This window comes from Manis pentadactyla, chromosome 6 (assembly GCF_030020395.1).
Source record: "Manis pentadactyla isolate mManPen7 chromosome 6, mManPen7.hap1, whole genome shotgun sequence".
In the NCBI taxonomy this organism is placed as follows: Eukaryota; Metazoa; Chordata; class Mammalia; order Pholidota; family Manidae; genus Manis; species Manis pentadactyla.
The window spans coordinates 12,696,058-12,720,911 of NC_080024.1; the positions used below are offsets into that span (position 1 = coordinate 12,696,058).

A 24,854-nucleotide genomic window follows, 5' to 3' on the forward strand; every position below is an offset into this window, starting at 1 on the left:
CTTTTTGGATTTTCTTCAGTTCGTGTTCAAAACAAAGGCGTGCAAAGAGAGAACTATACATGAGGAACTGGCTAAAAATGTGACTGGTCTTTTGAAATCAAATGACTTCACGACAATAAAGCATGTCCTGAAGGTAAAGAATTGAAAGACAGCCCTTTAATTGTTAGTCTAAACGATGGCTCCCTCTCATCTCCAGAAGATGACAGGATTCATTGAGTATCATAGATCATTTCTCTTACGGTTGCTAGCAGAAGCTTCATATTGAAATTGTACCATATGTAAGTCATGAAACCATAAAACTCTTAGAAAAAAAAAATAGGCAAAAATCTCTTAGACATAAACATCAGTGACCTCTTCTCGAATGTATCTCCCCAGGCAAGGGAAACAACAGCAAAAATGAATAAGTGGAACTATATCAAGCTGAAAAGCTTCTGTACAGCAAAGGACACCATCAACAGAATGAAATTGTACCATATGAAAATATTAAGCCAAAGAGTTCTATGTCAAGATCACCTTAAGAAATAGAATAGACCCATTAAGAATAATCCAAAACCCTCAAAAATGCTAAGTGTAGCAAAAAATAAATTTTGTTGGGGTTTTAGGCACAGTAAGAAGAAATATACCAACAAAAGAGTTAACAGTGTATTAATGAATATACTAACAGAGAGGAAGCAGAGAAACAACCACTCTTTGACCCCCAAAAGTTGTAACACATGCATTTATAGGAACATATAGAAGAAATGGTAAGATGCTTATAAAAAGATAATTCTTAATTATTATAAAAGAGTGAACTTATAGTCCTCAGTGAAATTAATTATCTATATGACTTGACAGATGGCCAATCAATTAATAAGTAGCTAGAAAGAGAAGGTGGGATCACTAAGGGTCAACATTTTTTCACTAAAATCAAATTATCCTGGGCCAAGCAATTTGTTTAAATTAGTTTTCTGAGTATATTCATTCAGTTTTTTCCACAAATATGTTCTGAGTGTCTCCCAGGCAGCAGGCACCATCCTCAGCACTTGGCATGCATCAGAGAAATAAAACTCTCTGCCCTTGGGAAGCTTATATTCTACTGAGGGATTAAAAATAATACACCACAGACATAATAACAAAATTAATTAGATTGTATGTTGGAAGGCATGAGAAAGAAAATATCAAGCAGGTAAGGGGAATTGAGCACTCTGCAGGTGCAGGGTGAGGTGTGCAGTTTTAAATAGAGTGGTCAGAACAGAGCTCATGAAGAAGATAATACTTGTGCAAAACCTGTGAAGGAAGTGAGGGAGCTGGTCATGTGGATGCTTAGAGGAGGAGGGGAGAGACCTGCATAGACTCGGGGGGCAGCAGCAAGCCTGATGCACTTGAACGTGGCTGGAGCCAAGTGAGAGGGTAAGAGCAGTGACAGGAAACGTCAGAGAAGCAACGGGAGGTTCGGCAGGTAGCATAAGGCCTGTGGCCCATCAAAAGGGCTTTGGCTTCCACCCAGAGTGAAACTGGGAGCCATTAGAGGGTTTGGAGCAGAGGAGTGATATGAGCTGGCCTTGGTGATGAGGACCACGCCGACGGCTGTGTGATGGTAGACTGTAACGGGGAGGGTGGGGATAGGGACCGCGGTAGAGGGTGGCCTACTGGAGTTGCCGAGTCCTCTGGAGAGAGTCGGTGCTCAATTAAAACCCAAGGGAAGGGAGTATTTGGTGCAGAAATTTTATCTTCAGGAGATTTTGCTGCAGATGAGCTACTCGTTCTAGAAGGTATGGTGGGTGGGTTTCTGAGATAGGAAGCAGTGGATGAGGGTACAAATGGGAATGTGCCATGTCTAAAGAGAGTTAGAGGGCAGGAGAGGAGTGGGGGCTTCTTCTGTTTCCAGACGTGAGCAGAGACAAAGGCTGAATTTGATTATTCCTGGTGGATGCAAGGTAAACAACACACAGGCCAGAGAGCTAAGGGGTGGACAGTGTAGGTGTTGGCCGAATTAAGAGGCATGTTAAATGTTGGAACATTTAGCATGACGATTAAAATTAACCATTTTGGACAAGCCAGGGAAAGAGGATTTTAAATGTCCCTTGGATTAATTATTTTCAACAACACGAATTTCATTGCCAATATCAAGTTTACCAAGCAGTGATCCCTTCATTAAGCCAGAGCTGCCTCTTTAGAACTTAAACTTTCTCTCTTCCTCATCCCAGTCAGTCTTCTGGAGTAGGACTATGTATTCCAAAGTTCCTAGCAATATGGTGTGTAGCAGCCTAAAATTGGATATGATTCAAATGCCATCAACAGTAGAGCAGATAAATAGTGATTATATATGTGATGTGGTGACAGTACAGGACCCCCAGCTACATGACTCAAGTGAACCTCAGAACAGAATCTACTGAATGAAAAAAGCAATTGCAGGAGAATGCACACAGGATGATTCCATTTATATGAAGTTTACTGACAGGCAAAATTAAAGACTATATTGGTCACAAAATTAGGAAGTAAGGGAATGATTAGCACAAAATGAAAAATTCTTATCTGTGGTGGCAGGGATGGGAAGAAAAGAGGCCTTGGGAAGTGTATTCTTTAAACTCCACGTATACGATATACTTGGGATAAGTTGTCTCTGAGCCTCAAGAAAGAGGAGCCTGCACACTGGGATGTGCTTCGGTCTTCAACTGCACCCCTCCCCGTAGGAAAAGGTATGAGCGCAGCCCAGAGAAATGCTCATTGGGAGCCCATACCTCCCCCTCTGGGCCTAAAAGGACTCCCAGAAACTCCTACCTTAAGAGCCAATGGGCTTATTCTTGGGCCTGCTTAGACCTCTTTCCTAAGTCCATCCTTCAGAGGGAAAATCTTGAGGCCTTCATGCAACCCTAGACCCAATGAGCGCACATTCGCAGTGGGAGAGAACTGGTTTGCAGACAGACCTTGGATGTGTAGATTGGGTACCACCCATGAGCACCAGGCCCCTCAAGGTGTAGGACAGAGCCTTAGGGTAGAAGAGGAGGTTAGCCAGGGTCCTGCTCTCCCCACATTCTGGTACTGCCTTCCAAGAGGTCATGAAGTAATATTTGTCAAGGTAGGAGGATCAAACATATTTTACTCAATATTTTGTTAGCTATTTAGACATATGGTTTCCATTTTGTTCTCGCCTCTAGTCCTGGAAATGTTAGGGGTGGGCCTGCTATGATATATTTTGGTTTTGTTTAACTAAGTGAAACAGATAGAACACCCATGAATAAATATTTCAGACGATTACTGTCTAATCAGCCATGTTGAGCAAACTCATGTCTTGCTTTAGTTTGAACATTCTGTGAGATGGTTGAGCCACTGAAATGTCTGACATTTACTTTAACCTCAGAACTTTGATAAAGATCATCTTAACATAATGGAGAATATAGTCTTGCTTTGATACATTTAATTTCAAATAATGCATTTTAAGGTAAAGATTTTATAATATCACATGTTCTAAAGAACAGAATCATTATATTTTCATATAGGATAATAAAATTCTTATTGTCTTTTCCTTTTCTAATAGCATTCTTGGTTCTTCTTTGCAATTATCCTAAAATCAATGGCACAGCACTTGATCGACACAAATAAAATTCAGGTAAGATCATTGGTAATAAAGTATTATCCAACAATTATGCTAATAAATATCCTCTCATTAGTTCCATTTTTTTTAAATTTGTAAGCCTTAGCAATTTATGTTAATTGCTTTTTAAGTGAGAGAAATGACTCTGTGTTTCAGAGAAGTTCCTAAGAAGCAGATGCCAGAACAGAATTAGAAGTGCAAAGTGGTTACAAAGGACATGGGGGACAGACAGAAGGACTAGGAAGGTCTGACACCTGTGAAAGGAGGTTGGGAAGGAAGGAGGATTGACCAGAAAGAGCTTTGCAGTAAGAAACTTTCAGCTGGGGTGGTGGGTAGTTTGAAAGCAAGGAATGTTCATGGGCACTTCTGGGCAGAGGGTCTGGCTCAGGACCTTTGCACACTCAGTTATGAGCAGCCTGGGGACAGTGTGGCCTTGGCATGAATGCCTGAGTGGATCCTGAAGATTTAGTTGCTATTTATATTCTTCCCAGAATGTATGTATAATTTATATTGTCTTAAAGGGACATCTGAGCTATATATGTCCATGGCTGCTACAGTCCCCAGCTTGCACCATGTGTGGCACATGTTTGTGAATCTGCTCTTCCATCATTCCCATGGGCCTCCCTTCCTCAAAGGGAATTTACAAGAGGGAGGCCAGTGGGATTAACGGGAGACCCTGTAACTGCGGTTGGCCTCAGGTCCCTACATGGTTCTCACCATCAACTCCTCCACTATCCATTCTAGAGTCCCCCCACCCTGTCAGCTCTTGATGACTTACCTGTGGTGTGGCTCAAATCCTCCCTCTAGAGTGGTCCGGAATGGTCTCAGCCTCTGGTAATCATATTCCAGTCAGGCCATTTTTAGTTATATTGAGTAAGAAAAACCAAGAATCACCAAGTGGATCCCCTGAGCTCCACATATATTTTTCTCTGTCCCATTGTGGGTGAGACCAAGGAGGAGCCTCTGACACTGACCCTCCCCCACCAAGTGTTAAATCAGAACAATAAAGATAAAGAGAGTAAATCAAAACAATACCACATGTGGGGGCTAGCAGTAAATAGCGATATTGTCTTGATTTACACTCTTGGTGGGGAAGGGGCAGTGTCAGAGCGTCTTCGCCCCTGGGATAGCTGCACAAGCCACTCACCCAGCTTGAGGTTCCTCTAAATGCCAATTATGTGAATACAAACAATATGTTTGCAGCAGGTAAGTGACTATTGAGTAGGTTATCGAGCCCAGTGGACCCACTGTTAACAGACCTTTAGTCAAGACTCCTTTATTAACCCTGTAAGTCCCCCTCTACCACGATGGACAGGATGATGCTTTTGGTCTCCAGAAATCAGTATCAATTCAGATCTTGTGTCCAATAGTGCTTGAAATATGGGAATATTCTCCTCTCCTCTCCCTAGGCCCCCCAGGCCTTGTTAACGAGCTATACCACTCTCTGAGAGTCAAGCCCCCTGGCTGCCCTCCAGCCTTGCCTTTTGTTGTGATAATCACAGCCCTCTGGTTCTGGAAGATTAAATACAATCATACGGCCTCTGTGCTTTTGGTGACCATCATCCCCGCGGCTGTAGTGAGCCGACACTGGCTGCCTCTCCCGCCTACAGACACGGGACACCACTGAACTGCTTAGGGATATTGGTTCTGGCACTTTCTTGATGGTTTTTGTGGGTGGCATGTCCTCTGGGCCCTCCTGTAGAACTTGATCCCCCGATGGGTCTTCTCTACATGTATGCATTGCTACGTGCCCAGTCCCCTTCCCCTGTCATCTGCCAGGGCAAATCAAGCATTTTCACTCTGCTTAATATGGGCCATCTCCAGGATTTTAAGAGCCACTCTAACAGTGAAGGGTTCATCCTTGAAGTCTTTTCTAACCCATGTCCTGATAAAGCACCCCCATGTCAATGAATTTTAACTTACTCTTATGTTCTGGCCCCCTTGATCAAACGTTCTCCACATCCAATCTCAGAGATACTCCCGTGGCCCCTACTGGTGCGTGCTAGCTAATTTTTACAGCTCCTTGGGGTGTGCTTTCTTTCCTACCTTATTAGGCCCAGCAAGTTCACAGCTGGATTAAACTGGAACTTGACCCCGGTTACCAGGCTGAATTCCAGGAGAGGGGGAGGGACATCTCCTGAAGCTTTTGCCTGTTACCTTGCAGGGAGAGGCCTTGGCATGGTCCTCTCCCATGGGAGAAGTAGTGACCCTTAATAGGGATGCATAGGACACTTCTTCCAGCACTCAAAGTTCAGGGAAGTGTGCAGAGCCACCATCCTCGGGTCATCCACCAATGACCCCATCCATGCTTCCAGATACCCCAGGTCTCCCTAACCATGTCCTTGGCTTAAGTGTAACAAACCTGTCTTAGCTGGACATTTAATCATCTCTGGAGGGCCAGAACTCTCAATTCTTCAGTTGTTTGCTTTTCAGCTTGTGTCTACTCTCCCTATAGAGGTAAGAGCTTCCTCTTTAAGAGGAAGAGAAAATCTAACACTATAAGAATGATTCATAACTGTTATTCAGCTGTGTTAGTCAAGAAACCTCACTATAATCCTTGCTTTGCCACTAACATGTGAGATGATAAAAAGACACTTAGCATCTCAGAGCCCTGTTTTCTCATCTGTAAAGAGTGGATTGGACTTAAAATCCTTTGTTTCCCATCAGTATGTATCTACTCAAATAGGCTGGTCACAAAGCATCCTTATGAGCAGCCTAAGAATAAAGGAACTCCGCATGGCACGGACACCCTTTTGTCTAACAGTTTATCCTCACTGATTCAAATTCTTTTTCATTACCCCACTCCACGGGCAATTCTCACACTCCAGCTTTCTGTCAGGGGCCCATAACTTTGCAATTTTCTCACACCTCTATTTGTCATAGTTGAAAAAGACCAGATACCATCACTTAAATCAAAAACTCATAGTAAAAGTCTCCCAAGTTTCTCCCTTTTCTCATCTTTTCTTTTGAATTATTAAGTGACTAGCTTTCTCTGTCACTAAAGAAATTTCTATTATCAATGAGGGTGGGAGATGTGAGGACATCAGGAAAGACGTCTGGTTTAGTCCTCTGAGAGGTAGATAGCACCTCCATCTGACCCCTGCTCTCTTGACCAAGGTGAGTTTCTGTTTGTTAAGAACTGGATGTCTTCTCAGTGCTTATCTCTAGTTGCAAAAGGTTCATTGTACTGGTAAACCTTTATTTCCCCCATCATGCCCTTGTTCTTAACAAATGCCTGAAAGTCATCCTTTGCATTCTGGGCCTGCTCCTCATGACTTGTGCCAAACCACAGCCCAGGTTTTCCAGTGGGTTATGGCTCTGTAGCCTGGGACCCCACTATGCTATCACCTCCCCTGACTTTCTCCCTTATCCTGAAAAAGACAATCAAATCCCCAGTACAGGAATTCTCCCACCTCAAGCCTTTGGGATGTACTTCCAGAGAACAATTAAAAATATCACTCCTGTATTTATCAGTCAGCACACATTTAGGCTAAGAAGGGGAATGGCCACAGGGAGAGTTTGAGAGGAAGGCAGAAAGAGGGAGAACAGAGAGATTATCAAGGCCCAAGGGGTTAATGCACTTCTATGGCACTGATAGGTTTAATGCATACTGGGGGACTAACAAAATGTAAAGGAAAACTACAAACGTGCTGTCATTATTGAAAAAGTGATTGTTGCTTTCATGTAGGTGAATCATTTATTCTTATTTCCCAAGGTATATGGAGCAGAATGAAAAATCATGTATGTGATTAAATTAGGTTTATTTGTTGTTAAAATGACTCCAGCAATAAGCTTTAAATATATGCAAAGGTGTAACCATGCAATCCTCAAGATATCTATACATTGGTGTCCTGAGAAGTGGGCATAAAAAAAAATCCCAGTCCAAGCGAGCTTCATCATTCCCACAGTTAATCACTGTTCATCTTGCGTGGTTTTTATTCTTGCTGCAGGGAAGACTAGATGCTAGAATTTTGGAAAGAGGTGCTCAGGTTAACTCTAAATCTTGTGTTTCTATCTATAGTGAAAATGTGAGTCTAATTTTAAAGCCAGCTTGTAAAGATGAACACATATAGCTGTCTCATGCAAAGGGGCTGTGTAAATTTGTGAAGTAGAGACTGAGTTACAGAACTCAGCTGCCTGAAACTTTTCCCTCATGTGCAGGAGTTCAAACCGAAGTGGTTTCCTGGACTTTGAGGGTGGTTTGTAGGGACCCTTAGGGTTTTACTGTAGCCAGTGTATATTATGTAATCTCGTAGCCATAGCCAAGTCATTTTGTATCTTGTGGCCTTGACTGTGAGGTCCCACCAGGACCTACTGTGCCCCATTCTGGCACCAGGGAGTTAAGACTGGCTGGTACAAACTTGCAGCTGTAAGATGAAATAAAGTCTGAGGATCTAATGTAAAATACAGTGATTATAGTTGAGAACACTGTGTTGTATAATTGAAATTTGCTAGGAGAGTAGAACTTAAATTTTTTCACAAAAAGGACAAATACATGAGGTACCAGATGTGTTCATTAACTGAATGGGCCGAATCCTTTCACAACGTATACATATACAAAGACATCACAATGTGCATTTTAAATATCTTATAATTTTATATGTCAGTAATATCTCAATAAGCCTGAAATAAATTAAAAAGAAAAAGGCTCTCTGGGACTTACTCCTTATTAGTGGACATTTCAAAGCAATATCTGTGCTCATTCAATTACCCATTCACTGATTCCTTGTAATTGTTTATGGAGGGATTCCTACTTTAAAAAAGTCAAACTAATTGATTTTTAACTTAAATAGAAAACTATGTGTCAAAGAAAATCTAGAATAATGTTCATTAAACCATTAACAGTAGTTATTCCTGAGAAGGAAGGGAGGGAAATTAAGATGCAAAAGGTCATAGAAAATGTTGCATTTCTCCATTATTTGAATATTTGAATAATATACAGTATAATTTACTTTTTCATGAAAAAGTGAAAAATTTGTTGACCAAAATAGAAGGAACGTGAAACGGAAATGATGGAATTCATGACCTTGAAATTAAAAGGGTTTCTGTTTTATTACGGTTTTCAAGTTTTCAAAGGGACTCTTTTTGTTTAATGATATATAAAATGAAGTAAGTCTTTCAGCTTATTTTTTCCAGGCTTAGTATTTCACATGCCACTTTATAAAAAAAATGATCCATTCTTTCCCTAGCTTTCTCGGGCTCAAAGATTTCCTGAGTCTTACCACAGTGAACTGGACAATCTTGTAATGGTCCTGTCTGACCATGTGACTTGCAAATACAAAGACGCATTTGAAGAAACAAGAAGGGCAAATCACAGCGTTGCCAGATTTCTTAAGGTACAGTTATGCGAGGTCACGATTCTGTTCAAGCCCCCATGATAGTGGATATGAGATGTTCTAAATGCTAATCAAGTCGCATCTTCATTTACGATGAAGAGCCCCAACTAGCACTATTAGAGGAATTCTTCCATCTATACATCTTTTCTGCCTGAAATACTTTCTGACATTTTTTCCAATTTGGAGTCACATAAAACAAAAACCATGATTCAAGTATCCATTTGAGTGTTGCCAAATCATAGGGCTTCTAAATATTTTTAAAGAGAAAAATGAGATTTTTAAAGAAGCTGCATTGTGGCAGTATTATTCTGTCAGGTATTTTTGCGCTTGAAGTGATGTCCTGGCCTGCCTGCAGCTCTAACATTGATGCTAAACAGCCACTTTGGCAAAACTTTTGGGAACTTATAATTTTTGTTATATTACCTACAGACTCTTTTTTACATAATGAAAATATTATGCACTAATCCCACAAATGAATTGTTATCAATTAAAGTACTGAGTAGTTACATACTAAACTGGACATACATTTATACTTACATTTCTTTGGATTACAGACATTCACACTGAATTGAGAAGAAAATAATTCTTAGTCAAAAAAAAGCTAACATAGAGTGACATTGTATCACTTAACAGATAATACATTCAACTAGAAAGATAATGTTTTTCTTCAATTCTTTATTTTGCCCAACTATTAATTATTATAACCTCGATGAAGCCACTTCTCTTGTTTCTTTATGGTAGACAGCAGGTGGATAGGTGTGAGAAATAAATACTAATAATATACAGTTAAGAAGCTATAGAGGTAGACATAAAGTTAACTCAAGTTGTCTTTGGTGAGTTTTAACTCAGTCTAATTTGTTTTTCAATGTGTTAAACACTATTTCAAATGATACACTATATTTTTCTTCTCGAATTTACTTTCTTTCAATGTTTTTCCCCTTATTTTTGCTTTTTCCTTACTTCCAGAGAGAGAATGGATGGTCAGGGTTAAAGGAGGAACAGGGTAAAGGAGAAAAAAGAAATTACTCTAGAAAAATGATTCAAGAAACCCCAGGAGGCTTTTTTTGTAGATCCCCAGGGCAGGCCGACTTCTCTCCATCTTCCCCATTCATGAATGCTGATCTGGCCTCCTTCAGAAGTTCACAGATCTGCTCTGCCAAGGATCATAGCTGCCCTGGGAAATGGCAGTTGCCACTACTGTGGTTCAATGACAGGACTCACCGGCCCCTCCTGCATCGAATCAGAAGGCCCCTGGGTCTTCACCAAGACACCCCCAGGGCTCTCTTGCTCTTTCTTGAGAAGTTTCACAAGTAAAAGCTAAAATTTTCTATATAAAAAGGAAAGGGCTATAATATTTAATTGCAAGGCTCCAGATGATGTTTTGTAAAATCAATAAATATGAGTTTATAACTTTCCGGTATGTGTACTTTATTTAGTATTTTAATTGGTTGCCATATGTGGGTGAATGCATAAACACATTGTTGAGATTTTTAAAACATTTATTATACCACATATTTGGTTAAATGTTATTTTATTTCAATGTACTTAATCATCTTTTCTAAACTACCTGAAGATCATCAGAGTAAAAGTCTGAATTTAGCATCGTATCGTTTTTAGCGCTGCTTTACGTTTATGGACCGGGGCTTTGTGTTTAAGATGGTCAACAGTTACATCAGCATGTTCTCCTCCGGGGACCTAAAGGTAAGAACCAAGAGCAAGAGTGTTTGCCTTCTAAACAATTGCATTATAAATAAATAAACTGGTGTCTGTGTTTATCTGCCTAAAACACTAACCTATCTGTCCTCCGCATCAAAAACTAATTTCTATACAGTTGAGAGGGAGCCTTTTAAGATGGTTCCTCTGCCGAGGGAATTTTCCAAGCCCTTCCTCAGTGGGGAACGAGGAGTGTGGAAGGAAAGTGTTTGCATTTCACTTGTGTTTCCTGTGCCTGGGGAAAGGAGGGATTCCCGTCAGGGGCAGTTCTCGTAGCTGAGAACACCCTAGTTTGTTCCCGGACTGTCTTGATTTTAACAATGAAAGTGTCTTTTCCTTAGAAACCTTCAGTCTTGGGCAAAATGGGATGGTTGATCATCCTACCTAAATAAGGGTTTATGTGTTGGGAGATAGACAGGAAACAATGCTGTCTAGAGAGCAGTGGGTCTCAAAGTCTGGTTCCTAGACCGGGGATCTCAGAACTGACCCGCCGCAGGTGGGACCCAGAAACCTGTACTGGAACAAGAATTTCAGGTGATTGTTCTGACTTCCAAGTTTGAGAACCACTGAGCTAAAGTATGGCATCTGCCAGAGGAATAACACTGGAAATGAGCCACATTATGAAAGTTGTATCAGTTAAGTTTCTTTGGATTGCCAGCAACAGAAATTTACTCCAGTTTGACAGAAGGCAATTTATTAGAAGGTTATTGAGAGTAAATAGGCTCAATGAAAGAGCAGGAAAACTAGGTTTGGAAAAGAGCAGGGGCCAAGGTGCTTCCAGGACACAAGAATAATAGCAAAAGAGAGAGTATGTGGCCAACGTGTGCTGCTGCTTCAATAAATCAACCGGAGCCATTTTTCCCTTTTAACACTCTGCTTAAGATTTACATTCCAGAGAGGAAGTGTGGGACCAGCCCTCCATGAGTCACATGCCTGCCTCTTGAGGAAGAAAGACAGGGCTCCTGAATTAATAGTTTCCCATTAACCTTCACCCATTGGGAAGAAGGTTAGTCCCCAAGAGGAAATTATCTAGGTATTGGGAAAGAAAAATGAGCGTAGTGATCTTCCTATTGCCTTTCATGTCATGCTTAGGAATCTGAACATTACTTTTTTAACAGTAGAGATTTGTTTTTGACTAAGGGAGTGGCATGACTATGTCATTTTGTTTTAAGAATCCAATTCTCTGTAAATTTTTTTTGAGAGAATATTCTTCTTTAGCTCCAATTATGCATAAAATTTGCAGAATATCCTTTTAGATATAATTCCAATAGACCTAAATTATATTTTTTCAAAGACCAAACAGAACATACTCAATGAAGAATAATAAACATATAGTTTAATGATGTTCCTGTTTGCTTTGATATTCAAAGGTTTAAGGCAATTACTATCCTTGCTTAAAACAGCAGTATTTTTAAATTATTGACTAAAATTGCCAAAGACCATAATTCTAATACATGTGAATAAATGGAATATGTTTTATTTTGATAGCTGATCTCAGTGAATACAGTGAAAATGATCCAAGTCTTAAAAATTGGTTATTTAGTCTGCATGACAGTGAAAATTGAACAGTTATGAACGTGCTAAGTGTTCTTCCTGATGTGGTTGTTTCTAACATGTGTTAAGTCGTCTCAGACCATGTCTGACTCCATTTATCACTGTCTTAATCAAAACATTATTGAAGAAACAGACCAGTTTGCCAGGGCAGGAGAGAGGTGGAATTAAATTATGTACTCTTAGAACAAATGGCAACAGAGAGAGATTCACTCTAACTTGAGGTCATCCACTCTGCTGTCTTCCTTAGCACTGGCTCACAGGAGTTGATTGTAGGGGTCTGTTTTATGAGCTGAGTGTAGTGTTAGAGCTCTGTACATGTGATGAGGCACTATTTCTCCCAGAATGAGTTAAAAGAAGTGAGAAATATGACTCAGTAAGATCATATCTCCTAGAAGCTCCACACAGATTACAAACGGGATCGTTTCACGAGGGCGGCTTTGACCAATCTCCAAAAATAGGGTGCCTAACTCCATTTCCCCCTTCAGAGGGGATAAAATCCTTTCAACTTTACAATACCCTGGTGATCACTCAAAAGGAACTACATCTTCTTGGCAGGTGTAAGATTCAGGTGTATGTTTCTCATTAACTTTCTGGTGTGCAAATAATAGTTATTCAATTTGCCTCTTTTTCAGACCTTATGTCAGTATAAATTTGATTTTCTTCAAGAAGTATGCCAGCATGAGCACTTTATTCCTTTGTGTCTCCCCATAAGGTCAGCAAACATTCCAGGTAATAATTCCCAGAATTTTTATCAGTTCCTACAAAGTGAACATTTTTGTTGTTGTTTTCTCCTGTTTCCACAGTTTTGGTTTTGTCTGAAGTTGTCACAGGAACATTAGATCCAGGTAATCAGATTAAAATGCAAAAAAAAGTTAGTGGCATGTGGTAAAGAACATAGGTCTATATTTCTCAGTTACTGTCTGTTTCCTTTTCCATTAAAAGAGAAGGACAACAAAACTACAAAAACTGGTGATTATAAATCAAAGAATTTTTACCTAGGGATATACTATTTTTCATCATACTGGCCCCAAAACACAGTTTTCCTTTGATTTCGAAAGACATAAAATTACAGGGAGGAGAAGTCATATTTTGTGAGTAGAAATTCATTTAACATGATCAATTAACATATGTAATTATGTTACAATGCAATTCCTCAAAAAACAAATCTTACACAAAGAAAACGTGTGTGAGTTACCTTGAAAGGGAGGAAGGCAGGCAGGAGGTCAACTTTGTAAATATTTGACATCTCTGGGTCAAGAAAGAGGCAGAGACGGACTTGCAGGTAAGAATGGGGCTTCACATGTTGTCACTGTAATTGCTATAATGTACATGGTCTGCAGAAATTGTTTTCATTTATTAGTTTTGTTTAAAAAATTACATACACACACACACATACACACACACACACACACACACACACACACACACACACCACGATGATCATGGTAGAGACTAAGCATCACCCATGCAGATATCAGAAACTAATCAAACATCAAGATGCAAAGACAATACTGAAGTGATGTAGGGACTTACTTCTCTTTCACAGTGTGTGCGAATATTGAACCGTTATCTTGTACCTGAGACTAAATTAGTGTTATACGTTAGTTGTACCTCAATAAAACAAATAACTCAAATAAATAAATACATACCACTTTATTTCAAAGCAGTGAGTAAATCACAGGCACAGTTTTGATATTCCTGGAAAACAGAAACTAAGATAGTAAAGAACCTCCCTATATGTATTATAATTTGCACTAATATTTTGGAGGGAAAAGAGAGTAAATACAAATTTCAAAAAATAAAAGTTTTGTCATTTTAATCTTGAATATAAGCTATATACATTATTCCATTCTAATTTAATCTAAATGTTTTCATAGTAAAAAGGGTAGAAATGTTATTTTGGGCAATAACATTTTTAGCCTTTTTAGTTTTGTGTTTGTTTTTGTTTTATAAACTCATGCCAAGTTATTACTAGGTTAAGCAAGGTGGTTATCTTGCTTAAACAACAAACCTTTTCTGTCATTTTGATTCTAGTTGTTTCCTATTTGTCAGTAGCTCAGAAAAAGGCCTGATAGTCTCTTTGTAGATCTGAAATTATCAACAGTAACCATAAAAATATATGTATCATGGATTGTTGTACATGGTGTGGGGGGGTCACAGGAAAGATGGTGTAGCTCAGAGAAAACAAACAGGGACTCTTTGGCATCTTACTACACTGATGGACAGTGACTGCAATGGGGTATGTGGGGGAGACTCGATAACCGGGTAAATGTAATAACCACATTGTTTTTCTTGTGAAACCTTCATAAGAGTGTATATCATTGATACCTTAATAAAAAAATTGTTTTAATAAATACTAAGAAAAAATATATATGTATCATGGCATACAGATTTCTGATAGCCTTTTACTTGGACACCTGTTTTTCTAAGAATTAAGATAATTCTGTTCATGTCATTCTTTTCTAAGGAAACAAACAACCTAAGGTATTTGTCTTGAAAAACAAAGCTTTATTGAAGAGATTCACTTATATTTTAAGACAATGTATTTTAATTTTTCACTGTAAATTACACATTGTTAATGAATATAATGTGTATCTAAGTATGTATATATCTGAATCTTTTTGTTTATTTATATTAATTCCAGATCCTTTGACACCTTCAGAATCAACTCAGGAGTTACATGCATCAGGTAAATGATAATATTTTATGTTGCATTATCTAAGTATAAATAACCACATCAAAATCTGATAATGTTGATTGGTATAGATACTATACATTTCCAGCTTCCAGGTTTATTTTTAATTTATTATATTTAATATTATGTAATCAAAAGATTCAAAAAAGTGACCAAGCTTTTCTCTTGTCACAGATAATTAAATGCTTCCCCAACTTGAATTCTTTCATATTTTATTCTTCAGAGCTTGAAATTTTTTTAAAAACTTTATTTTAAATATAAACCTTTTAATTTAATTTTTTTAATTTCCCAAAGTATCTCAAGGTTTCTTAGACCGTATCATAAATAAAATTCCCAAATATATATATAATAACATGCATGTTCAATGTAACTAGCTTTATGTGATATGTTTCTGTCAATGAACCTCAGCCTGGTTTTAGCTATTTTCTGAAGACTGAGATTATTAGAATCATATAAATCTATTTGTACCTGATAACTTACAAAAGATTGGGCAAAACTTTTTTTTTAGCCATAGGTTGGGAATTTAAAAGTGTTTTCCTATTTCTGGCCCCTCATTATTACTCACTACATCACAGAGAAATTTATTTGACCTAAGACCTTTGATCTTAGTTTTCTGAATTTCCACAGTCCCTGTTATGCATCCCCAGTGGCATCTTCATGGACTCAAACACTCACTGTGTTTAATTTGCTCCTGGTCAATTATGAACTGGAACATTCCAGTAGCTCTTTGTGCCTAACAGGTAGTCCTGAGGATTCAATCAAATATCGCCCACAAAGTACTTCACCTGCTGCTGGCACACAGTGTGTGTTCTGTAAGTGGGCACTAGTGCTGTTATTAACATTTACATTTAGGAAGCACATTGTACAATTCTGAATAAATGCCTTACTACTGGAAATGTTAACATTCCTTTCTCCATAATTCAGGCTCAAAATTGTGCAGTCTCCTTTGGTTTTCCTCTCTCCTTGCTCCTTCACATCCTTCAGCCACCTCATCCTGGGGATTTTACTTTGACTTCTTGAGTCCTGCCACCCCAGGCCAGGATGCTGGTGGCTTGCTTCTCTCCGTCTGCACCTATTGCTACAGTTTCCTGTATTGTAGCCCTTTCCCTTTCTCTCCCTACTGTCTAATTCATTATATCCTGACACCATGTTAATAAGCAGTAAAGCACAGGTCTGGTCAGTTCCCTGATCTCTGAACCATAGTGACTTAACATGAATTGAGTGCAAATGGTGGGGAAACCTAAATGCAAGCTAAGAAATTTGTACGAAAGTTTCTCTACCATCTATCTCGATCTGTTATTGAAATCTCAGTTCTTGCCACTCTTCTTTGGCTGCTGTGCTTACTGGCCGCCCCCAACCCCTGTGCTTCCCACATACCTGTGCTTGCAGAAGTCTGTGCCATGGAGACCATATTGCTTCGCTTCCAATCTCCTCCCCTTCGCTGCACTGCTTCCATCTGCTCCCGGCTTTCTGCATCTCCAAACCTTACACATCCTCCTATCCATAATATCTCCTAATTCCTCCAGATAGAAAGTAAATTTTTCTCCTCTCTTCTCCTACAGACAAGCCACTTTTCTGGATTTTGACATTCGACATTGAGCATTATTCGTATTGGTAGACAGAATGCTCACTGAATGCTCCTCTCACATTTCCTATCTCCGTAGCAAGACTGTATTACTGAATTCCTCCTCACAGTGAGAGGACTTGATAGTTGTGTGAAAATCTCTCTCGAGTACATCACTTAATTTTCAGTAACATGATCTCTTTACTTTCCTCATGAAGATATGCCTGAATATTCCGTCACGAACGAATTTTGCCGAAAACATTTCTTAATCGGAATTCTGCTCCGAGAAGTTGGCTTTGCTCTGCAAGAAGACCAAGATATCAGGCACTTAGCTTTAGCTGTCCTGAAAAATCTAATGGCTAAGCATTCATTTGATGATCGATACAAAGAACCAGTGAGTGACCTTCGTTTCTCTCATCCCCAAACGCTGTTTAATGGCTTACTGCATTAAATGCATATCTAACCTAAGAGCGTATTGATTTTTGTGTGAATCATTTCTTTTGTCTCTTTCCACCTAGGGAAAGCAGGCCCAGATAGCAAGTCTATACATGCCCCTGTACGGCATGCTTCTGGACAATATGCCAAGGATTTACCTGAAGGACCTGTATCCTTTTACCATCAATACATCTAACCAGGTACATTTGCATGAGATTTCAAATGTCCATTTAAGTAGTTTGCCTTTTTTCTATCTTTGCCCTGGATCACCATTTTCCCCCAGCTGCGAGCAAACTGAGGACCAAGCAGCACTCCTTGCTAGGTAGTTTCAGACGTTTGCATCAGTGTCCTCTTATCCTGATTGGTACCAGAAGTCTCCCACCAGTTCGTATCTTCAGCGTTTTGTTTTTTTTTTTCATTTTCCTCTATTTTGCAGTGCCTTCCAATTCTGTCGCACTCATAGCCCAACCTCGCTGCCCCACCTTTCTGCATCAGCCTTATGACCACCTGGGGTTAATATAGCCAAGTGCCTTATTTATAGTCACAGCCCAGGAGCGGCCTGTTTACCATCCTTCCTCCCCTGAGCAATCACAGCAACTGCACAACCACCCGGCTGAGACCTGTTGCCTGTGTTCAAATCCCAGATGAATTAACACGCTGCTGAACCCAGTAGCTATGCAAGATGTTGCCATCTACAAGTTAGAAGTTATGCCTTAGGAATTTTTTTTTGGAGAGAGGACCTGTTCAAATCCCAGCAGTATCAGTTATTATCTATGTAACCTTAAATTAAGTGATCCAACCTCTTTAAGCTTCCATTTCCTTCTTTATAAAATGGTATAGAATACCTCCATCACTGGATTCTTAGGGGTACTTAATTGTGTAATAGAAAACACTAATCATAAGACTAGCACATAGTACTTAAAATCTAGTTTTTAGTAATAGTAACATGCCTCAGATAACCCATGATAGTAATGATATATATCTATAATATAATCCATGAATATATCAATAACCATGCTAGCCACTTAGTCTATATCGAAAAGTCAGTCTCCACTAGGTTTTCTAAAAATCATGTAAGAAATTAAATGGGGATGAAGAGTATGGTTTTGACTATATTCATTTTCACTGCCCATTTCAGCAGAGAGCTTTGCTGAAATACAAACGATCAAATCAAATATCTTCTAACTGAAAGTGTAACAAAGAAGGCATATGTAGGTTTACAATGTTAATTTCTCCTATGCTTTGAAAACAGGGGTCTAGAGATGACCTCAGCACCAATGGGGGATTTCACACCCAGTCAACTATGAAGCATGCAAACTCTGTGGACACATCATTTTCTAAAGATGTTTTAAATTCCATAGCAGGTACTTGAGTCCTTCCAAGAACACTTGTCTGTGTTTACATGGTGTATCATTGTGCTTTTTACCCACTCCATAATTCATGACATGTAATCTGTATGTCAGAGTATACTACATTTATACAGCTAACGAGTCTTTTTACATATTTCTGTGAATGTCATCTGAGGCTCCTTCTCCCACTTAGCATTCATATTTACTTAGCTCAAGGAGCAATCTACTTGGATGTTATCAAATTGCTTCAGTCTGGAAACAGTCTTTAAGTTTTCATTGCATAAGCTTTTTAAAATGTAATAGCCCTTCAACTTCAAAGTTTATTTTTAAAGACCATTTGGAAATGTCATCTTCATTTCTTCTAAGCTGTCAAAAATTGAAAGCTTTCTTCCCCAAAAGCTTTATTATGAACTTTTATCAAAGCATTTTTAAAACAGAAACTATTATTTTAAAAGCTTTTTAAGAAATCAAATGAACAAGCTTCACTTTTTTTCCCATTTATAATGGTCTAAATTATCCTACATCCTTAATGCTGGCATGGCCACTGTAGTAATGCTTAAAATGTGGCATATCTTTAATGCCAATCCCAGACTTTATTATGTCAACCTTTCACAATGCTACTGCCATCTCACGGTCAACACTTTTTTGGTTCATCAATTTAGCCGTTTCTGTGTGTGTGCCCATACATCTCATTATCATCTGTGTGCTGTGGCTTGTGTTTACAGCATTTTCATCAATAGCTATTTCTACAGTAAACCATGCTGATTCCAGAGCCTCATTGGCAAGTCTTGACTCCAACCCAAGTACCAATGAGAAGAGCAGTGAGAAGACCGACAACTGTGAGAAGGTACGATGCCACTCCCAGAATTACTTAGCATCATCTGAGTCCAAAAAATTCTCTGTCTCTTACTCGGTCCTTGTTGGTTCTTTGATTCCTAGATCCCACGACCCTTGTCTTTGATAGGCTCAACTCTTCGATTTGACAAGTTAGATCAAGCAGAAACCAGGAGTCTTCTTATGTGCTTTCTTCACATCATGAAGACAATTTCAGAAGGTAAAGAAAGCTCTTTGAGATTCAATTTTTTTAAAAAAAAAAGAAGAAAAAGATTGAATTGAAAAACCTCTCATGTTACGTGGCGTTTCCTTTCAGAGACTCTGATTGCCTATTGGCAAAGAGCGCCCAGTCCAGAGGTGTCTGACTTCTTCAGCATCTTGGAGTAAGTTATGGAGTTGATTGATTAACACTTTTCTGGAACCTTCAGAACAGTTCAGTATCCAAGCCTTCATTCTAAGTACCCATATGGTGAATTATCTATTAATAATAATGCATGAAATACTTAAAGAAAATTTAACACTTTTCTTTCAGTGTACTTAAATAGTTTGTATAAGTAGAAGGGCATGAATAATCAGAATGTGTAATTTTTTTCCTTTCTAGTGTTTGTCTTCAAAATTTCAGATACCTAGGAAAACGTAACATCATAAGGTAATAATATGAAATTCCAATAGGTTAGCATGATCTTTTAAAAAGAATTATGACATATACTAATGTATCAGGTGGGACTTACATACATATATGTTAGAAATCTTTAGATGAAAATAAGGATTGCAAAATTAGCCTCAGGTTAAATGTAGAAGTGTGACAGGGGCACTCCACCGAGTAGGTCCAGGAAAACTGTCTAGGGAGAAAAGCACAAAACACACATTTCTAAAAGGAATCCACATTTCACATATCTTCTGAACTAACTTATCTGTCTTTATATGGATATAACTTGAAAGATACCTATGTCAGCAAATATTGCCAGTAAACTAAAAATAATTAATCTGGAAAAAATTTGTGCTGTAATCCTTTTCTCAGAAGAGACCGCAAAGCCCCCGGCACCTTCTCTAAACTCCCAATTTCCCATTTCCAGAAGAAAACGTGATTTTTGATTTTCAGAGTGCAGTGATTGTTTCATTTTCAGTAGTCACTTTTTCAGTTGTCATTCTTTATTTACACATGAATTAGAAATACTGAACTATGATTAAAACATCAGTTTTCCTTGCAGAAAAATTGCTGCTGCATTTAAATTTGTGCAGTCCACCCAGAACAATGGAACTCTCAAAGGATCTAACCCTTCCTGCCAGTCCTCAGGTCTCCTGTCACAATGGTACTGTCACATTTACTGGATATTTAAGATTACACTGTGCATGTACATCTATGTGTATATATGAATGTATATGTGGGGGGTTGGTATAAATGCATGTGAATCCACAGAACCCCAGATTTTTATTAAATAATAATGAACATGCTTGTACAGATTTAAATTCAGTATCTGTTTTTTCTTCTATTATCCTTTAATAGCTACTACCCTTCTGAACCCTTTTTTGGCTTAAATAAAATCTCTCCAAAAGTACTTTTAAAAGTCCTTTTCATCATGTCACCTGTAATTAATATTTTAAATATATGTATATATGTATTTCAAGCCAAATGAAGATTTTTAAACAACTGTGTATTTTTCTCTAAAGAAACTTCTTAGGTACTTTACCTATCTGCCCTATCCGTTTATAAAGACCTAAGAGGCAGGGATTATCCTTAAGTGAACCTGAAAAGACATAATTCCAATAAATGCCTCTTTTAATGTTTGCTAATCTCCTAGTGACAAAGTAAAATACGAGATCATATCTCCCCATTTCTTTCAGTAATTGCAATATTTTAGCAGTGTTCTTAGAGCTGACATTGTTTTTTAAAGGATCAAAGGCAGTGAGGAGGCATGGATAGCCCCGTAAACTCACATTAGACTCTCTAGTCACTACATTGATTTGATTAGCATATAGGACCTGGAGCCATCCTTGGTTAACCTACCCTGTGGGAAACATTTGCTTGGAATCCTACTTTAAACCTCCTCTAGATCTAGCAAATAAGAACTCTTTACTAAAATTTTCTTGTTTGATTTATTCTTCCCAGAGGTACTATAATAATATATAATATGAAAATGGCTATATTTTAGACAGAGTTTTAGAAAGAAATATGAAAGTGGTATATAGCCAATAAATCATAGAGTAAGTTTTGCTTCTCTGTCTTTGGAGACTCCTTGAAATTGCCCCCTTGTGAGAAAGTAAATGAGAAAATGTAATGGGCATATTTTACTAATGGTAATGGATAGAGCACTATAAACAATTACTTTCCATGTTAAATGACAGTAGTACTCACCTGAGGTCACTGTAGTTGTGTAGAATTTTGGTGTATTAGATTTCAGGCTTCTCCTGCACCCTTTGGACAGATCCTAGCCATGCCTGCTCTTCTCTTAGAAGCCAGGGTTTTCCCTCCAGGAGTTGCAGACTAATGTAGACTCAAAACCTGGAAAGAAGTCAGTCCCAGAGGTCCAAGGTATACAGTCCAGAACCCCCTATTCCATGTAGCTTCAGGAACGACCCAGACTTCCCTGGCTACTGAAAGTCAGAGTCAGATCTCCTGGGTCTCGATCCATCCAGAGCATTTGATTCAGCCAGAACCAAGTAAGCCTGGAGGGGAATGACAAAGAGAAAACATTGCCTTTTTTTTGGCTTGACTCTTTAGCGTGTTTTCGATTGCCTGCTTTTCTCAAATAAATACATGTTCTACGACCTTGGCCCCAGCTGATAGTGTCATGAAAGTCAAGACTGGGAAGTGTTCCTCCTTCCACTACAACACTGGCTCATTCCCCGGTTGGAAGTGCCAAAGAGGCGTTGAATGAGAGCCGTTGTAACCACTGGCATGGCCCTGGGAAAGGAGCTGCACAGAGGTCCCCTCACCTCCCTCCCCGGCAAGGGTCATATGTCAGCCCTCGTGGGCATGACACAAACAGAACAACAAATTATGAAGCATTTCCAAATACAGATAAGTAGGAAACCAAGGGTGGTTTTAGACCAGATTTTATGTCTTGACATTTTATCTCCTAAAAGTAACTTCACACTATTGACCTGTACAGTACTGTAATTTTGTAATGTTTAGCACTGCACCTTCCTGATCAACCAATACCCAACTTAACATCCACAGAACCCCAGATTTTTATTTAATAATAATGAATATGCTAGTAAAGATTTAAATTCAATATCTGTTATTCTTCTGTTATCCTTTAATATCTCTTACCCTTCTGAACCCTTTTTTGGCTTAAATAAAATCTCTCCAAAAGTACTTTTAAAAGTCCCTTTCATCATGACACCTGTAATTAATATTTTAAATTAAAGTATTCAAATTTTTTTTTACATTTGACTCAATCAAGAGTATTCAGATATCACATCCTATTATTTTAACCATTTCTCTTATCTAATTTTCAGGTCCAGTCATGAAGGACATAAGCAGCACAAATCACAAACTTTACCCATAATTCGAGGCAAAAATGCGCTTTCTAACCCCAAACTCTTACAGATGTTAGACAATACCATGACCAGTAAGTAAACCACAGATAATAGGAACAAGATAGTTATCACTTTTTCCTCTTGCTGTATGGAGGACATAAATTGCATTATAATGTTTCAGAAATGTAAGGAATGTTGTGCCACTGAGACCTCTGCTTTTCAGGCTGCCCATAGCCCAGGGCATGTTTCTGAGAGAAGAGAATCTCCAGGGAGTGGTTAAAACAATATAGTGTCTTTATGAGGAGAAAGGAGGAAAAGCAAAGCTCTCAGTACAATATGCTCCATGTAGCTCTACTGGAAATAAGTGACTTTGGTTTTGTGAGGTTATGGACGGGGGTGTGGGACAGGGGTTGTTCTCTCAACCAGATTATTACTGCCTGTTCTTTGAGAAGAGGAGAAAGCTGTCCATGTCCTGGAAGCAGTAGCAAGTGTAACATCTTAAATCCAGGGAGTCACACATTCCAGCTAGTGAATGAGTTAAAAATGCAACCCAGTGTTTTATATCATGTAAATGTTTGTGCTTCAGGGACATGACATGCGACCACAGTTAACCATGTGAAGATCTATTCCTTAACCTAGAAATACATTTAGTGCCTTTCTGTGGAGGTCATTAATGGAAACTGTTCACTGAGATAGTACATTTGGTTTACTAGCCTGGGAGTATAAAATGTGACTTAGACCCGTGGCTGAGTCAATGGAAAAGTAAGAAATAATGGAAAACAGACCACTGTGGTCCTTGGGACACTCTCCAACTGACGTGAAAAAGGACACACCACTGTCTTAGGCAGTTTGAGCCAGGGCAACAAGATGCCATAGAGTGGGCAGCTCAACAAACATTTCTCATAGTTCTGGAGGCAGGGAGGCCCAAGATCAAGGTGCCATCTGACATGGTGTCTGGTAAGGACCCACTTCCTGGTTTGCAGATGGCCACCTTCTTGTGCATTCACATGATGGCAGGAGAGAGGATGTCTCTGGTGATTCTTTTTGTAAGAGCACTAACCCCACTTACAAGGGCGCCACCCTCAAGGTCTAATTACCTCTCAGAGACCCCACATTCAAACACCATCACACTGGGGGTTAGGGCTTCAACATGGGCGTTTGAGGAGGACACAAATATTCAATGTATAGCACCCACTCAAACCACTCTAGTGCTTTGATTCAGCCAGTAAGGAACCTGAACAAGCAAAAGTACTGTGGTTTAATAAATGATTCATCATAACACCAGTAAATATTAAATATGTCATAACAGAAGGTAGTCCTTTATAGGGTACAAAGAGTGTTTGTAGACATTTATGCGTGTTCCACTTTGTCATTTGTAGGCAGCTCCAATGAAATAGACATAGTGCATCATGTGGACACAGAGGCCAATATAGCGACAGAGGTTTGCCTGACTATTCTAGACCTGCTATCCCTCTTTACTCAGATTCACCAGGTGAGTATGATCTTAACATCTGCAACATGATGGGAGGTAACTAAGAACATGTTTTCAAGATATTTTATGAAATCCATTAACCTTATATAAATCAGTATGAGTGGAAAACATTTTGAAAATGAGATTCAAAATTTATCAGAAGTTGACTAATGCTTGATTGATGCACATACATGCGTATTTCATACTGTCAAATCATAAATGTTCTTTCTTCCTTATTTCTCCTCCTTCACTGTCAGGCAGGCTGGGCTGAGTGAGAATATGACTCTACTCTTCAGTCTCAAAGTAAAAGACAAATGACAGCTTGATCCAACAGACTAACAATGTTGAGCATCTTTTTGTGTGCTAATTTGCTATCTGTAAATCTTTGGTGAAGTGATTCTCCTACATACTGTTAGAATGGCTACAGTTAAAAAGACTGACCATACTAAGTTTTAGTAAAGATATGTAGAAACTGGAACTCTCATTCACTGGTGGAGGGAATGCAGAATGGTACCATTGCTTTGGAAAACAATATGGCAGTCTAAACAGTTAACCATACATCTATCATGCAACTAGCCATTCCAATACCAGAAATTTATCGAAGAGAAATAAAAGCATTTGTTCACACAAAGATTTGTACCCAAATATTCATTGGCACAGTATTTTTAGTAATTAATAATTAGACACTGAAAATAACTCAAAAGTACATCAACAGGTGAAAGGATTTTTTTAATAATGCTGTATCCATAGCAAAGAGTACTTTTCAGTTATTCTTAGTGAAAGAAGCCAAAAAAAAAAAAAAAATATATATATATATATATATATATATATATATACTGTACAGTT

General features: G+C 38.7%; 1 protein-coding gene across 1 annotated transcript in view; it reads left to right on the forward strand.

Annotated features, from left to right (window-relative positions):
- DOCK10 (dedicator of cytokinesis 10) overlaps positions 1-24,854 on the forward strand; it is a 183,917-nt gene that overhangs the window by 130,064 nt on the left and 28,999 nt on the right. The window contains exons 26-41 of the mRNA XM_036913661.2: positions 20-133; positions 3,518-3,589; positions 8,764-8,910; positions 10,528-10,611; positions 12,810-12,906; positions 14,822-14,866; positions 16,655-16,830; positions 16,955-17,071; positions 18,124-18,235; positions 18,946-19,067; positions 19,160-19,274; positions 19,371-19,437; positions 19,656-19,703; positions 20,266-20,367; positions 22,517-22,629; positions 23,917-24,029. Of these exons, the coding sequence (XP_036769556.2) occupies positions 20-133; positions 3,518-3,589; positions 8,764-8,910; positions 10,528-10,611; positions 12,810-12,906; positions 14,822-14,866; positions 16,655-16,830; positions 16,955-17,071; positions 18,124-18,235; positions 18,946-19,067; positions 19,160-19,274; positions 19,371-19,437; positions 19,656-19,703; positions 20,266-20,367; positions 22,517-22,629; positions 23,917-24,029 (1,644 nt within the window). The remainder of the gene's footprint in view (positions 1-19; positions 134-3,517; positions 3,590-8,763; positions 8,911-10,527; positions 10,612-12,809; positions 12,907-14,821; positions 14,867-16,654; positions 16,831-16,954; positions 17,072-18,123; positions 18,236-18,945; positions 19,068-19,159; positions 19,275-19,370; positions 19,438-19,655; positions 19,704-20,265; positions 20,368-22,516; positions 22,630-23,916; positions 24,030-24,854) is intronic.